This window comes from Sycon ciliatum, chromosome 10, assembly GCF_964019385.1.
Source record: "Sycon ciliatum chromosome 10, ocSycCili1.1, whole genome shotgun sequence".
In the NCBI taxonomy this organism is placed as follows: Eukaryota; Metazoa; Porifera; class Calcarea; order Leucosolenida; family Sycettidae; genus Sycon; species Sycon ciliatum.
The window spans coordinates 8,052,879-8,069,358 of NC_088652.1; the positions used below are offsets into that span (position 1 = coordinate 8,052,879).

Below are 16,480 nucleotides of genomic sequence, written 5' to 3' on the forward strand. Positions count from 1 at the left end.
CAAGCCGTTGAAATATGCCCCGTACAGCATGGAGAGCTATTCGTCTTTCACACTTACCTCCTGCAATCCCGAACATAGTCCAACAGTAAAAGTCCCTTGTTTTCATGTCGATGCTCGACAAAAGCGCCTAGCTCGGTCCCTGTGTTAGTCCATCGGCCAAATCTCAGAAAGGGCCTCTTTCGGCGAAGGTGATGCACTGAAGCTCCAACTAAACGCCCTTTGGCACACTAGCTCATGAGACCCCATAGAATACGAATCCGTTTGTTGGACGTTGCCAATCCAGTCCAGGATAGTCGAACTGGGTCGAATACCTTCTTCCGATTTTCGTAATTTCGTCCACCATTACATCTTTCTCATCGACTTTTTTTCGCTTGGCGAATGTTCTTGAGCCGCTGAGCAGAATCTACGCACGCTCGAACACTTGAAATGCCTGCATGTTGACGGTTCGCAAGATTCTAGCGAGCTTGGTGGAAATCTATTATTTATTTTGACATTTTTGGGGGAATCTGAATTAGAACAGTAGAAGCTCATTCGGAGAAGACGGCGTGTCGCCGCTGTCGGATTGTCGCTACTGTGTTTCAGATGTATTTGCTTGAACGTGCTATTGAGGATGGACAGAAGATGAAGTGACGGCTTTCTTGAACACGGACGTTGTGTCTACATTGTAGCTGAAACATCTCATCTGGCGTCTAGAACGCAATTATTATGAGTTGTGAGTGCCAGCTGAGCTGAACACAAGCTGGACACCATTCGTCAGCTGGGAATTTGCATCGAAGCTCTTGATAGCCACGATAAGCATAATTATACAGAGGTAACCTTGTTTGACTCAATACGCATGCAGGTGATACCACTAGTGGCACTACAATGTAAATGGTGCAAAATTGATGCAACAGCGAATATGTACTTCGTACAATCACGAACAATTGTAAGGCAAGTGTTCATGCCTGTCATAGAAGAATTTCAGCCCGGAAGTCTTGTTGTCATGGTCATAAATAATACAGGACTGGAGTTGGCTCTGGACATAAACACACTTGTGGTGAATACGGTCATTATTGCGAGAAAAATATTTAGCCACTGTATGTTAACTGATGCCGCACTACACGCAATATTTCATGTACATGTGTGTGAGACTCAATTGCATCCACAAGGCCGTAGATGCATGTAAGCACACAATGCTGTACAGTATAAGTAGTAGTCGACATGTGGTGTCTTCCTGCTGCACATGCACATGCGGCAAGTTGGCAACGACACATGACCTATCTGCACCGCACAGCGTGAGCTTAGAAAGGAATATTGCACACATAGTGCTATTTGTGTTCCGATATCGTTAAGCCGGTATACATGTAGTATCCTTATACATGTACCTGGTCACTCGATAGGCGATGCCGACTGTACTAATCTTATCCATATTACCCGATAGGCTATAGCACACTGCGTCAGATCACTATGCAACAAAACAAGAGCTTTGGAGCGAATATACACTGAAGCAAAGTAGGTTTCAACGGTACAGCACTAGTCACGATGAGGGGAGTTACGAGGATGGTTAGGCCGTGACACATAGATGATGATTGTTAATGATTCATGCACGGTGGAAAATTACCACCAATGGCGATCATATTGCTTTCACAACAATGACATCAGTAGGAGCAGTGACACAACCTTATTGCTCCAAGTAGGATTTACAAGCGAGTGAAGGGAGAGCAGACTGGTCTAATAGCAGACCGGGTCTAAGCAAGGAAGTAATCGGCATCAGAGGTGAGCTTGCACATCAGAAAACAGATGATGATCACCAAACACAGAGAAGTTGGCTATGTGTATGTTTGTGTCACTGTGTGTGCATGTGTGTGTGTGTGTGTATGCGCGCACATCTGTGTGTGAAAGAGAGGCAGACAGACAGATAGCATATGGTGGGAGGGATCAAGGTCTGACCTCAGAGTTAAATGCTGACGGTGTGGAATAGCAACAGTGCGAAATCGGGCAGGGTGGTTAATGGCCCACACTGGAGCCGAGTAGGAGCGCCAGTGGTTGAGGGCTAGCACAGGAGTAGCAGCAGCTCCAGCCTAGGAAGATCAGCTTCTGGATGAAAATCTCCCAGACACAGTAGGTACCAAGCTTCACTAGCAGATTGCCGGCAGGGGTGCACGGCGAGCACCCGTACATCCCTCAAGCCACCAGAGCCGCAGTACTTGGACACGATCCAGGTGCTTACCCGCCAACAATGCTGAGAAGGCACTGGAGCCATACAGGAACTTATGATCGAGCATGACCACAGACTTGAAGTTGAAATACAGGGTCCGGCGTTGAATACTGAGACAGCGACGTCTCCTCCAAAGAACACCACTCAGCCCCACCATTGCATTATTTTCGCTTTTTCATGATTTTTACAATTGTGTTAGAGCACACAGCACTCGATGCAACATTTACCAGTGACTAAATAACTCCGCGTCTCCGACCATAACTGCAGCGTTCCCGTGAGCCTGTTGGATTTCTGTCAGCCTGTTGAGATTATCTTCATCTCGTCACATGTGAGCCTGTGTGTTTCATCCGTATCGTGGCACAATTACACAGACACGATTTCCAACTCAGGCCGGTTCCGTTGCTCGAAGGGTTGGCGGTAAGAATTGCTACGCCGTCTGTGGCTGCATGGGAACTTGGCGAGTCGTCGTCTTTCTCCATAAATCCTGATCGTCATGCGAACAACAGCCACTATTGCCTAAAAACTACGACACAACAGTATCAAGCTCGCCCCAGCAGAAGGACACGAATGACGAGCGCTAAGACGGAGAAAGAGAGACAGGGTTAGCGAGAGCTGACTAGTGCAGGTACGCTGTCACCTCCTGAGGTGGTGGGCGAAGCAGCGAATTGAAACGAAGGAAGATAGAACTTATTAGAAGGCATACGGAGGCACCAAAACCTATTGCCTGTCACATACTAAGTGCCATTTAGGGTTGACAGCTGTCAGCTGACAGCCTCAAAAATTTGAAAATCTGCTCAAAAAACTCTCGATCAGAACTCTGCGCACTCTCAAATGGAGCGCACAGTAAAAAACTCGGCGACGAAGAACGCTTCGTATCGACGCCCTGGACTGAATTCGGCACGTCCAACAAACGGAATAGTGTTCTCTGATATATTATTCTCTACGTGCTGGGTATGGTCGCGTTTAGTTGGAAGCTCAGTGCATCACCACTTTCGATTTTGAGACTTGGCCGATGGACTATGTTGACTGGCACGCGAGTAGCACTGACTGCACGCACTTGTCGCGTGAACTACATGAGAGATTTCTTACGTCATAAAGAATGTGATTTCATCATCATTTCACTGGTCTTCGACCTACATGGTCAGGGAAAGTCCCGGTTCGTGGGCCTACAACACTCCCAGCGTGTTCTTGAGCGCAGTAACAACACAAGTGGGATGACTTCCAGACCAACGGGCGTTCAAGGCGAGTAACAAGCGCACTTGACGAAGGTGACTCTGAAATCTCGTGAGCCATGGGCCACGCTACTTGGCATTCTTGCGTCACAAGGCACGTGATTTCACCGTGCATCTTGCAATAAAATTCAAAAACTGCGCTCAGGCCTTCAGTCACTTTTGCATCAACAGTCGCACAAAAAATTATTGGTGGCGCAAGGAGAAGCTTGTCGTTTGGAGTGACAAGTGATCACCGCTGCTTTTCCTTGTCAGAGTCAAAACTACACTTTGTTCTGCGGCCTTGGGAGTAGTGTTGGAGTAGAAATTGCTGAGGAGACGTCGCGACGGGGCGAGCTTTCCTGCGCAGGTATGACTTTGGCCGTATTTCAGCATGGTCGAGTGGAAAAATTCAAAAATGTTTATTTCAAGAAAACCCCAAAAGGAAGATGGGGGACATGTCCTCAGCGCTAGAAGAGGTGTTCTACTATCTGCCGGTGTATAGTTCTGGCCAATTGAGGACGTAGCTGGCTGTTTTGCCAGCGCTTGTAAATTGGCTATTTTCAAGACGATCATTTGTGGCGTCAGGGGGTGATGGACCTCGTCTTCTGGGATGCTGGCGTGGCTAAGCGGTACTGCTCCAGGAACTCTTCTAAGGTGAGGCAATGTTGGCTTGATGTAGTTTTGTTCATAGCTTGTTTGTATACGCTGTGGCGTGACTCGTTTCTAGACCCATAAATAATGTGATATTTCGGCCATTTTTGAGGGGTATGCAAATTTCAAGGTTCCCTTCAGAAACTTTTTCAAGGGCTTTGCACAGTCGATCCACACCCCAAAGGCAACCTACCTGCAAATTTTGAACGAAATCGGAGAGATCCACTTGCACACATACTTTGGTATTCTCAGACATGCTCTCTTAAAGTACATTGAGAGGATAACATTGGTTAGCACTTGACTAGATAATGACTAGAGTAATGTATACGTCTCTAGCTGTGCATGTACAATAATGTTTATCTACTTGAGTCCTACTACTACTAGCACCGCTAGCTAGTTTTCGAGATCTACCACTTGTGGGTACTTCAACTCCACTACTTTCCGTGCTTGCTGACATACATGTAGATTGACATGTAGATAACATTATGTTGGCTACAGTACCAGCCTGATCAAGTATTGGACATTCGTGTACATTGTACAGTACAAAATGTAATGATACACGAGCCTGCCAAAAAAGATAATCACCACGAATCGACTAGGCAAGAGACGTGAACTGAAGGTGTTGGTGAGACAGGATGGATTTTCAAGATGTCACAGGACAGTTTGTAGCTACATTCTAGATGTAGAGAAATCCGGTCAGGGGAATGAATGCCACGCTGGGTGCTGTGCAGCACTAGACTTGCAAACACTGGGATGTGAAATGGTCATGGTGATTCACGTGAGCGGATTGTGAGCAGCACAGTAAAGAAAAGTATTAAAAGTATAATTATCGTGCCCATTCCCGAAGTGAATTCATGATGGCCACTAACACCCAGTACACCCTGTACATTTTGGATAAATCGTGTGATACTCGCCGCGTGTAGACGGACATGTGTTTTATCAACCTAATAATTGGGTACTCTTCAGGCCCGCCAGCACCGGTCCGGTTGGTCAGGTTAATACCGGACCAACTTTGTGGCAACCAATGCATGTGTACAGCTGAGGAGGGCATACGCTCCCGCCATATTATACAGTATACACAAAGTGTAAAAGACAATGGTACGACCGGACCAATTACTTCCGGAGGCTCTGCTTTTAAAAGGCCGAACCAGCTTGCTGTCTACAGCATTGGGTCAACCTACATTGTAATGAAATACATGTGCATGTAATTAAACAGAGTTCTGGAACACATTTTGTTACATATCCAGAGGGTAAGCCTTTGAAAGTTGGGCAAATGAGTGTATGTACAAGTACAATGTACATGTACATGTATGTGGTTGGCCACAGAGCGCAAAGATGGTGGTGAATTTAAACGCGGGAACGTTCTGGGAGACACGAATTTTAAAATGGCGTTCCGTCTTCATCAAATCTCAGCAAACATCAATAATGTGGATCACGGAAATCCGTACCTGCTCCTACTGTAATCCGATGGGCAACTACCTTTTAAGTATCTATTATTGCACCGATTATGAGGGCAGTAATAGATTTATCATGACATAGCATACCTACGCTGTTTTTAGCTTTGTTTATAGGAAGAAATGAATACTATTGTAATAGTACATAGTATGTTCATATGACGTTTACAGTGGACATTACTTCTCTGTAAACAGAACTTTTCAGTTGTCATTTGTAGTACATATGTTCCCCAAGTTCTTTGACTGAGAATCTGACAGTTTGGGTTCAAATCCCAACATTTGACTTCAGATTTTTCTTCTTTCAGTTCTGATTTTTTTCTAAGTTGAGGAAAAAGCTTAAAGTCCTCGCCGAGGGCTAAGTGGTCAATACTAAGTGGTCAATATAAGCGGTCAATATTATGCTTATAATTGACCGCTTAGAGATCACAAGTTTCTGTGGGGTCAATAATAAGAGAGTTTAAAATAAGGTTACTTAAATCCTTGAAGGATGGGTGGTGACATTCATACGGATGCGGGACACTTAGCCTCTAGCCGAGTCTCACCCAAGCCGATTATGTTTTCATGCAGAGTAAAGACGAGCACTGTCTACATCACACGCACACCAAAAACTGACTGGGAGCACGCAAGACACAAAATCAGAGACCAGATTGGATTGCAGGTATTGGAATGACTACATCGTGGGTGAATGCAAACGACACGGCGAAGAAACCATGGGATGGCAATACAAACATGGATGGGGGGGGGGGGGGGCATGAAGCAATACATTTTAATGCAATGAAATGCAACCTCAGAAACTTCAATACTTTGATTCTAATTCAGGAGGAACTGGAATGGGGTAAAGGCTAGCACTGAAAGACCGCTAATGACATGATTTTTCACCAATGGCAGATGGAGTGAAGTACATGCAATGCACCGCTAAAGGCCATAACCACCCTAGCAGTCAACAATGCTTGATTCACATAAGCTGTGAAACAAAGTTGCAGATAGCAATATAAGAAATAGAACTGAGAGAAAGAAAAATAAGAGAGAATGAGAGAGGGGGGGGGGGGGGAAGTAGAGGATCGAGAAAATCACGTGGCAAACAATTGCGTGCATCACAAACCTTGGCAAACTGACAGCAGAATTATCGAATCCTGAACTGACAGACAGACAGGCGTTCTTGTGAACAGGGAACGTCGTTGAGCATGCCAGTACCACCATCCATCTCCACACAGTCTTCACCGTCCGGACCCACGTTGTTTGGCTCGCCCTCCAGAAAGTTGTTGATCACAGCGGGCCGCCCAGAGACATCTACGAACCTTCCCTCGGTTTTGAAATCATTGTAGAACAACCAGACACCAGGAACGCCTGTGAATGGGCGGATGAGATTCTCTAGGACAATGAATTCTTGCATGTTGCTCGGACTGGCCAAGTCTCCACCATTCCGTCGGCAGTTGCGGCGCGCTTCTCCACGGGTCATGGGGCGACTCTCGTAGCGGTAGATCAAAAGTCCAGTTCTGGAGTTTCTGCAACACTGAGCAGTCATTGAAGCTGTTCTTGCCTCCCGCTTGCCCATAGCACTGGAGGTGCTGTTGGCCTTCTTTGCACCTGCTGAATGTGCTTCCGCACCCACTTGACGTGCCTGATCAATCTCTTCTTCGTCCAGGTTGTCCAAGTACTCCTCAGCATGGCTCTTGCTCGCATACGATGCAGTCTCCTCAGCCAATTTATGTGCCTTGTCAATCTCCTCTTCGTCCAGGGAGTCAAAGAGAACCTCAGCATAGCTTCCGCTATCCTCTGAGGAAATTGTGCCAGCCAATGTCATTGAGAGCAGGCACAGATCAAACGCCAGAAGAATGGTAAGACGCATCATATTCACTTCACTGGAAAGTAGAGAATATTTTCTGAAGGCTAATTTTGTCAATATCGACTAATTATATGATCGATGCGGATCAACTGTTGGTTTGGTTTCTGTTGTTTCAGCTGCCCATTTTATACTGTATGCTTGCTACTCTCTTTAACGGGGAGGTGCCGACTGCTTCAGGATCCTCTTAGTATTTTTGGCTTAGACACCCTACGTTTTACTGAGTACGAAAAGGCGACGCCAGTATATCCTTAAATAATGCTATGGTGACAGGTCTTAGAATGCCCTGGGAACGGCCAACTCTCCACAGATCCGAAAGAATGCTGTGCAGTGGGCGCAGTATGGTTCGATTAGAGCTGGTTGCGAATGGTCTTCAACCGCATGCTGCCATGTTCGCATTACCAATTGGGAAAGTACTCATCTTAAATTGCAATTACAGTCTCCCAGAAAGCCTACACAATAATTATTAGATTGACAAGTGGCTTGGATTCCAGCTTCGGCTTATCTCCTTGTGCACATGCGCGTTTGCGTTAGCGGGGTGCCTGATGGTGCGTTACCGCTCTCTCTCTCTCTCTCTCTCTCTCTCTCTCTCTCTCTCTCTCTCTCTCTCTCTCTCTCTCTCTCTCTCTCTCTCGCTCTCTCTCGCTCTCTCTCGCTCTCTCTCGCTCTCTCTCGCTCTCTCTCGCTCTCTCTCGCTCTCTCTCGCTCTCTCTCTCTCTCTCTCTCTCTCTCTCTCTCTCTCTCTCTCTCTCTCTCTCTCTCTCTCTCTCTCTCTCTCTCTCTCTCTCTATCTATCTCTCTCTCTCTCTCTCTCTCTCTCTCTCTCTCTCTCTCTCTCTCTCTCTCTCTCTCTCTCTCTCTCTCTCTTTCTTTCTTCTCTTCTTCTTCCCCCATCTCCCGATATTTATTAGCCCCCGTTTTCTTTCGACGCGTTTGCTGTGCAGTGAAGCCGAGACCCTAGGTCGGTGGAGCACATCAGACCCCGTCACCACGTCCACGATTCATGCCTGCGATGCTGCACCGCTGCTTTGCATGTCATGATTGGAAGCTGTGGCCTTAGTAAAAAAAAAAAAAAAAAAAAAAAACATTTACATGTGCGTATACATGTACATGTTTAACCGCTAGTACATGTATGTTTTTCTGGGTGTGCAGGGCGGACTCCATCCCGTGCGGCAATCGATACCTTGACCTTTAGAATATTACTTTCAAGTAACATCTCACTGCATGTAATTATGCCACTTTAATAGGTTGGTGCCTAAATCAAATTTCCCCCCTATCCACCAAATTTTCTGGATATGCGGACCACATCTTACATGCCTGGCATGCAACTGGATTTTCCTGTATGAACACCCACTGGTTCCAAGTGGCTTGTACAAACACCGTGTTCGCACTATGCATAATGTGAACAATGCGTACTCCTGGGTATCACACTCGACCTGTGGCAGTCACGATCAAATTTTGGTTTTGCCCGTACAAGAGACTATTAGTACTAGCGCTCTTGTGCTAAGTGGTGACGGCTACACAAGCACGCTAGTTGAGATCAGGGCCAGGACACGCACTGCACCCTTGAGAGGCACACTGTACTATGCATGCAAACCTGGGGAACCCGGAAATGAACAATAATGGAAGCGCACGCGTGTTAGAGCGCGGCTGGTATTTTCCATGTTCCATTCGTCGTTTTAAAGTTACCTGATGGCAGACCTCTTAGAGAAAGACGTCACTCATATCAAGGATCGAAGTTTAACGAGCATTGCTCAGCTTGCCGAACACTATACCATAGGCATAGGGGACATTCAAAACTATTCACATTTTGATAAAGGTAAAAAAAACCTTATGCTAGCAGTTATGACAGAACAGTCCACCAAGGTAACGAGATATATATATATACAGATTGGAAATTTTTATTTCCATTGCTATCAGGTTCGGCCTCATTTCCTCTGTGCTGCGCTGATGAGTTCAAAAAGAACGAAACAGCATGCTGTCCGCAGATTGAGTATATACAGATAGATAGTGCGACAACGAGGCAAGTCGCTTAGCGTGAACACTATTTGCTCAGCATCCAAGTTTCAAAACTATTCACGGTGCTAATGGAGACGAGCGGAGTCAAGATATCCATGCCCATTGATTTTGTTCCGGGGTGCCAGCATGTCGTAAATTCTTTGTCGTCCACGGGCAACGTGTGTGTGAGAGTGAGAGAGGGATTGCATGGGTGCTTGCGTGTGCGTGTGTTTGTAGGCAGGAGAAGGGTGTAGTCAGCTTTGAAACTATTCAGGCATTCTCCAACTTTGCCTTAACAAGGTAGTGGGTGATGCTTTTACACCTACATGTATAAAATTGAATGATTGGGAGGGATAACCTCAGTAGCGGCAGGATAAGAAAAATTAGACGTCGATCTTACGGACACCGCGTGGCCATAACTAAGTATATTGGCTCCAATACCTTCCGCCAACCCAGCTTTTCAATGTGGCAACGCCTACGACAGGATGAGAAAAGAACGCCACAAGGTGAAATATCCCTACGTCATGAGCGCTTGACGAGGCCAAACATTCGGTAACTAGAAACCAGCAATGATTGCAATCCAAGAATATTTGGTCCTTCCCGGGTATTTTAAATGAAAAACAGTTGCCATTGTGTCTTCACCGCAGCGGCGCCCCGACTCTGATGGACGTCTCACTGCATCAGCAGTGAAGTATAATCGACAGATACTAAAGTGGTGAAAGTCATTTTGTATTCCACAGACTTTTCCTTTTCCCATACCCTCAACAAGTTCATGCTAAAGACTGTGTGCATTATGTACGTGTTTTCGTATGGCTTGTCCCTACTCTAACCAACGGCTCCCCCAGCGTCAACTGTCCATTTTAGCGATATTACAGGAACAAAGAGCTATAGTATAGTAACTAGTCAGCACCTGCCCGCCTCAAAGATCTCACGAAAGCGAGTATAAAAGGACCATGATGAGCTGACTAAGTTCAGAGACGAAACCCTCATTTGATCAATTCCAACCTCCAGTCGCTATTGCCAGCTGTGTTAATTATCAGAAATATATTCTTTCCTCTAGTGACACAACCATGATGCGTCTTACCATTGCTCTGACGTTTGTTCTGTGCCTGGTCTCAATGACTTTGGCTGACGACATTACCGCGGATAAGAGTAAGCGCGATGCTGAAGATTACTTATCCTCCATGGACGAAGAAGAGATTGATCAGGCACGTCAACTGGCGGAGGAGCGACGTGCATCAGGTGATTACACAACTGCAAAGAAGGTCAATAGCACCTCCAGTGCTGTGAGCAAGCGCGAGGCAAGAACAGCGTCAATGACTGTCCAATGTTGCAGAAACTCCAGAACTGGACTTTTGATCTACCGCTACGAGAATCGCCCCATGACACGTGGAGAAGCGCGCCGAAACTGCCGACGGAATGGTGGAGACTTGGCCAGTCCAAGCAACATGCAAGAATTCATTGTCCTGGAGAATCTCATCCGCCCATTCACAGGCGTTCCTGGTGTCTGGTTGTTCTACAATGATTTCAAAACCGAGGGAAGGTTCGTAGATGTCTCTGGGCGGCCCGCTGTGATCAACAACTTTCTGAAGGGCGAGCCAAACAACGTGGGTCCGGGCGGTGAAGACTGTGTGGAGATGGATGGTGGTACTGGCATGTTTAACGATGCTCCATGCTCACAAGAACGCCTGTCTGTATGTCAGTTCAGGATTCGATAATTCTGCCGTCGGGTTAGGTTGCTAAGGTTTGTGATGCGTGGGAATGTTACAAGCATTAGTTTCTCGATTCTAGCGCCTACTCTTCCTTATATTCTTTTTCTCTTTTCGTTTTCCTTTGCACCTTGCTGTGTCACATTTTCGTTACACCGACAGCAAATAATATTGTTGGGATGGCTGTCGTTGTGAACAGTCCTCTCTGTCAATCCCTCTAATCCTAAGCAAGTTGATATCATTGCGTTCATCCATTGTTGGCTTAGCCACCCTTCCATCCCCCACCCCCCGAAACATTGCCATTGCGTGTTTTATTCTGACATCTTGTTCAATCGATTGTTTTTCTTCCTCGTTAGATTGTCTGTCTTCTTTTCTATTTCATCTTATTGATGTGTCCTTTTTTCGGATCTGACATTGGCCATCTCTTCCCATAATATAATTGAGTAGTCATTCTAATGAAAGTAGTAAAAGCAATCCTATCATCAAACCCATCTGCTGGTTGTGAGGTGCCTCCGCGGATTGACATCCTACGGAGCATATCACCTACACATGTTTTTTCGGGCTCTTTCACGGGCAAATTAATACAATGGTTTAAAATGCAATAAATAATACACTGGAGAAGAAATCAGAAAAATCCATGTGTAAAATAAAGAACTTCAAACAAAAACCAAAATCAAGTTTGTTACAATAAAAAATAAAACTCAATCATTACACAGTGGTCTTGTTTGCTCAGCCCTATAGTGGGTATTGTGATTGCAGGGGGTGGTGACCGGGGTACTTTGGCAATCATGTAGCATTACAATCAGAGAACAAGTGGCATCCTCGATGTACATGTACATGTAGAGGGGACGGTTTCAAATAGGACACCGGTTGCAAACCGGAACGGACTCAATATTCACTTTCTCTCTTGGTATTTTGATTAGAAAACATATGTCACAGTGAGACTACGATGTGTTATACTCCGAGCCAAAATTTCATGGCTCTGCGATGACCAGAAGCGCCATATCAAGCAGGTGAGTTTTTGACGTGTTGCTTCGCACTGCGACTTGAGTTTTACGACTTTCGAAAAATCAACTTCTTGTCGCAGGTAAACAGCGGCTCGCCTCTCGCCAATAAAGCACCGCATACCAATCAAAACTAATGGAAGCACACACAAGGCTTATTGTTACTCTGTACTGGCCGTCGTGGAGCGATAGCAATTACCTAATTTCAGACCCAGAGTGAATTTGACGGGCACTCTAAAACGTGTCCGGTTTGGAGCCACCTCTGATTTGAACTTTTTTGAAGCGAAAAATTGGGCAACTTGGAGGCAATGGGTCAACACAAAGGAGTGGCTCAGTTCGATTGACTCTGGCCCCAGAGCAAACTTCAACATGCCAGTTTCCTTCCACAAACATATTTCGTGTGAAAAATCAACGCTGATGATCGGTTTGGGTCTATACAAATTTGGCTGTCAAAACGTCCCGGTATCGAGCCGTCTCCTCTACACTGTTGACATTTATTGCACTACTGTAAGTGGACAAAGATGTAAACAGGTCCCATCACATCGCTCTGCTCTTTAGTCCTCTAGCGGGTATTATTTTTTCGACGTTTTTGCGTCGGCATCGCTAAGCAAGCTTGGCTAGCCTTCTCATAAGCTGATCCGTGATGAAGTGACAATACAAGTAATGCATGTCAATGTATTTAAGAGAGCATGTCTGAGAAAACCAGAACATATCTGCAAGTCGATCTCTCAGATTTCGCTCAAATTTTGCCGGTAGGTTTGCTTTGGGGTGTAGATCAACATTCCAAAGCCCGCACAAAATCTTTTGAAGGGAACAATGATCTAGGAGACCTACGAGACCTGGCATTCTTGTGTCACGAGGCACGTGATTTCATCATTCCTCTTGCAGTAAAATCCAAAAACTACACGCAAAAATTCAGTCACTTTTGCATCAACTGTTGCAACGAAAAATGTTGGTGGCGCAAGGAGAAGCTTGTCGTTTGGAGTGACAAGTGATCACCACTGCTGATCGTGACGTAGAATAATGCTTTCTGGTACACGACACAATGCACACGATCACGATCGTTCCTGAGGCGCTATTCGAAACGGACCATGAGGGAGGAGGTAAGATGCATTATATTTCTTGCATGCTCTGCTCAGAACATGCAGAAACTATCGTTATAACGCTAGCAGTATTGCATTGGCAAGAATTCTTGGAGAGAGGCTGAACCGTGATCACGCCTATTGCCACAGCAGATGCATAGCATCTTTGATGAGATGCTATGCATCTGCTGTGGCAATAGGCGTCATGACAGTGCAGATCTTACAGTGATTGCTGGTCTAATGCCCAGGGAAAGGCCAAGTGTCCTTGGATTCCAAATATCCACAGGTGTCTTCTTACCGTACGTATGCCTCACCTAGACAACAGCTCCTATAGTCTGTTTCAAAAAGATTTAAAATCAGGTTTGGGTCTTAAAAAGTATGTAGATAAGGGAAATTTGGGCAACAAAGTACATAGAATGGCTTGTTAGGACACGGCAAATTGTTCTGTGAAGGTTTCGGAACAATTGGACCAGCCGTTAAGGAGTTAGAATTTCGGCCAGGTTTCCAGCCTTTTCCCATGGTTTAGAATTTGCCCAGGAAGCCAGTATCGATTTTTTTTATCAAAACCCACGATTTATCCTTTCCTTTTTGGCCTTGTGGTTATGAATGCTGTCTGCTGACCATGAAGTACCGGTAATTAGTTGTGAGTTCAAATCCCAACCTATCCTCAAGTCAAACTTTTTTTTCATTGTTTTGGTGATCAAGCTGGTACAAGACAAAGAAGATGGCTGCACCAAACGACTTGTTGTTGAAGCTCGCGCTTCCTGCCGAACTGACTGACACTTGACTGGCTCACGCCATGTGAACACACCCACAACACTGCAATGGCGTGAGTGAATATGGAAGTCATCGCGCTGTAGCTTTTGAGATTTATTTTAGTTTCAAGATCGCCAATTGATTTGAATTAAGCAGTCAACGCCGTCTTCTATCAGCGTTCACAAGCGTCTGCTTTTCTCAAAATTTCGTCGAAGTCACATGAATAGCTTTGCCCGACAAGTCATGGCCTTGGGAATGAGTCCGTGTCGATGTCGTTTTCGTCACACGGTGAGTAAACTGCATCGCAGCTCAAAGAAACTATTTTGGTCACAAAATGAATTGGGACACATGCCGCTCGTCAACATTTACAACTCTTTCGTTTCGACATGTCCTCTCTGACTCCATTATCGATACGAGGAAGAACTCGTTTGTTGTAAACCAGATGTGCATGACTGTATCAACGTGAGTGAGTTGTCATTTTTCCTGCTTTCGCGCGGAATATTTCTTCGCGTTCACAGTGAGTTTTTCCAGGCAGCGCTCGAGTGCTCATACGGTAAGACGCCAAACTCCGCGGGCGATCGCCAGGATTGCAAATCTTTTTGAAACGGACTGTAACGTTGAGTGTTTCACCTTGTGCTGTCCTTTTCTTTCCCAGTCTCAATCCCCTGCCACTTTCACCTGCTGGGTTAGAATTAGTTTTTGGAGCCATGATGACTTCGCCCGAGGCAATACGGTGTTCTGAATGTCTGGCACATTTGTGTATGTAATTGTGTATGTGCTTCGCTGTAGTTCTGGACTTGCGTACACCATCCCTTTGGAAGTCCATATGTGTCCTTTACTACACTGTTGCGGTGTGATTAGCACACAATATGTATTCCTCGCCTAAGCGAGAGGGCTTAGGAACCTGGTCATAGGATGTTTTTTCACCGTCCGTGTACGATTGAGTCAGGCTTAGTTTTCCGAATCCCTGGGAACGCGTCTTCTACGGCGTGGAAGGTGTGTTTATCAGACCCATCAGCAAATGGTCAGAGCTAGAATATCCCATTCACTATAATTATCTATGCTTCCTTTGCCAGCTTGTCTTCCCTTCTGTTCTTTGTCTTGTTTTTCTCAGGCAGTTTTATTGAGAATCACCTGTGGGAGCTGTCCCATTTTCGTATACGGTTGTTATTGTTGTGTGCGCGTATGTCTCTCTGTCTCTTACCCAAAGGCTCTCCCAGTTTAAGCTTCTCCTTCTGGTCCACATGTATAGGCTGCGCCCCGGAGAGTCATTCGAAGGACATGTAGTCATCGCCTTGTTGCCGCAAAACCTCCTAACAGTCTGGTAAAAGGGTCGCTGTGATCACAAGAACGCCTGTCTGTCTGTCAGTTCAGATCTCGATAATTCTGCTGTCGGGTCAGTTTGATAAGTTTTACCATGCATGTTATTGTTTCGCACGTTAGTTTCTCGTTTTTGCACCTACTCTCCATGTTTACCTTTTTTCGTTTCCCGTTCCATCTTGCTATGTCCAACTTTCACCAACCCCAATGTTATTGTTGAGTTCTCTCTCATCGTGAACGGTGCTATACCTCTACTTTTATATTTTGGAAGCACTTGTATGAGTCAAATCGCTCATTTACTTCTGCCTGAGCTTAGCTACCCTTCTACATGTGTATCTTCCCTAAACATTGCAAAGTACCATCGTCCATGCACCGCATCACAGCCATTCTTGCGGCTCCTCCTCTTCCAGTCACGTGATACCCGAAGTCACATGATACAGTCAATGTGAACGGGTACCATACGTGATCGACACATCCGAGTTCACTTTTGAAACTTGACACTCCACGTGGACCGCGCTGAGCACGTGAGGTGTGAGACTAGACTCTGTACGCGTGTTTCGCGCAGCGCAGACTATGCTCAGTTCGCCGTACAATGGACGGGACAGTCCCGTGAGGAAAACTTACCGTTGCGTGACTGCTCGCGCGGTGAAGAAACTCAGCGCAAGAGACAAGCGGCAATGGCTGAACAGGTGCGAGAAAAGTTACTCGATGGAGGCCTTCCATTCGCATTTTGAAGCAATTTTTTGTGGATTCTGTGTCAGGAAGGCCACTGCTTTCATTATCTGCAGTCAAATTGTTGTGCGGACGAAGTGGAAACGAAAGTTTTTTTCAGCCACATTTTTGATGCCTGGCCCCCGTACTACCAGGCGCGTGCCTGGCCATCTTGTGGAGAGGGGTTATGTTCCTTCCCCAGGATTTTGCGTCCATTCGTAACCCGTCCCAGGTACGGAGTAAGCGTACAGTATCTTCTTTGTCCTGCACAATCAAAAATTAAACAGATCACATATCCAACTAGCACTCAGAGTTCAGTGTCATTACCTTTAATTGAATCTTTGAATCTTTTAAGCACTCTAGTACTAGACTACTATACTATATTAATTTTTTGTAAAGCCGATTATGCCACACATCATCATGATTATGACGTAGTATGTAGCTTCCGTTTCTTCAATCAAGGTTGTTTCACCCGCTTACCAAGCGTACCTTGTAAAATTTATAGACTTGTCTGTTGCGATTGCTCTACTTCCTTACATGATCA

General features: G+C 45.6%; 2 protein-coding genes across 2 annotated transcripts; one reads left to right on the plus strand and one right to left on the minus strand.

Annotated features, from left to right (window-relative positions):
* Window positions 1-6,636: 6,636 nt before the first annotated feature.
* On the minus strand, window positions 6,637-7,365 carry LOC135826592 (mannose-binding protein C-like). The gene has a single exon (XM_065339197.1). The coding sequence runs from the start codon at window positions 7,363-7,365 to the stop codon at window positions 6,637-6,639; it is 729 nt and encodes a 242-aa protein (XP_065195269.1).
* A 3,059-nt stretch (window positions 7,366-10,424) lies between these two features.
* On the plus strand, window positions 10,425-11,072 carry LOC135826593 (mannose-binding protein C-like). Its single transcript, XM_065339198.1, has one exon. It carries the CDS (start codon window positions 10,425-10,427, stop codon window positions 11,070-11,072), a length of 648 nt encoding a protein of 215 aa, XP_065195270.1.
* The last annotated feature ends 5,408 nt before the right edge of the window (window positions 11,073-16,480 follow it).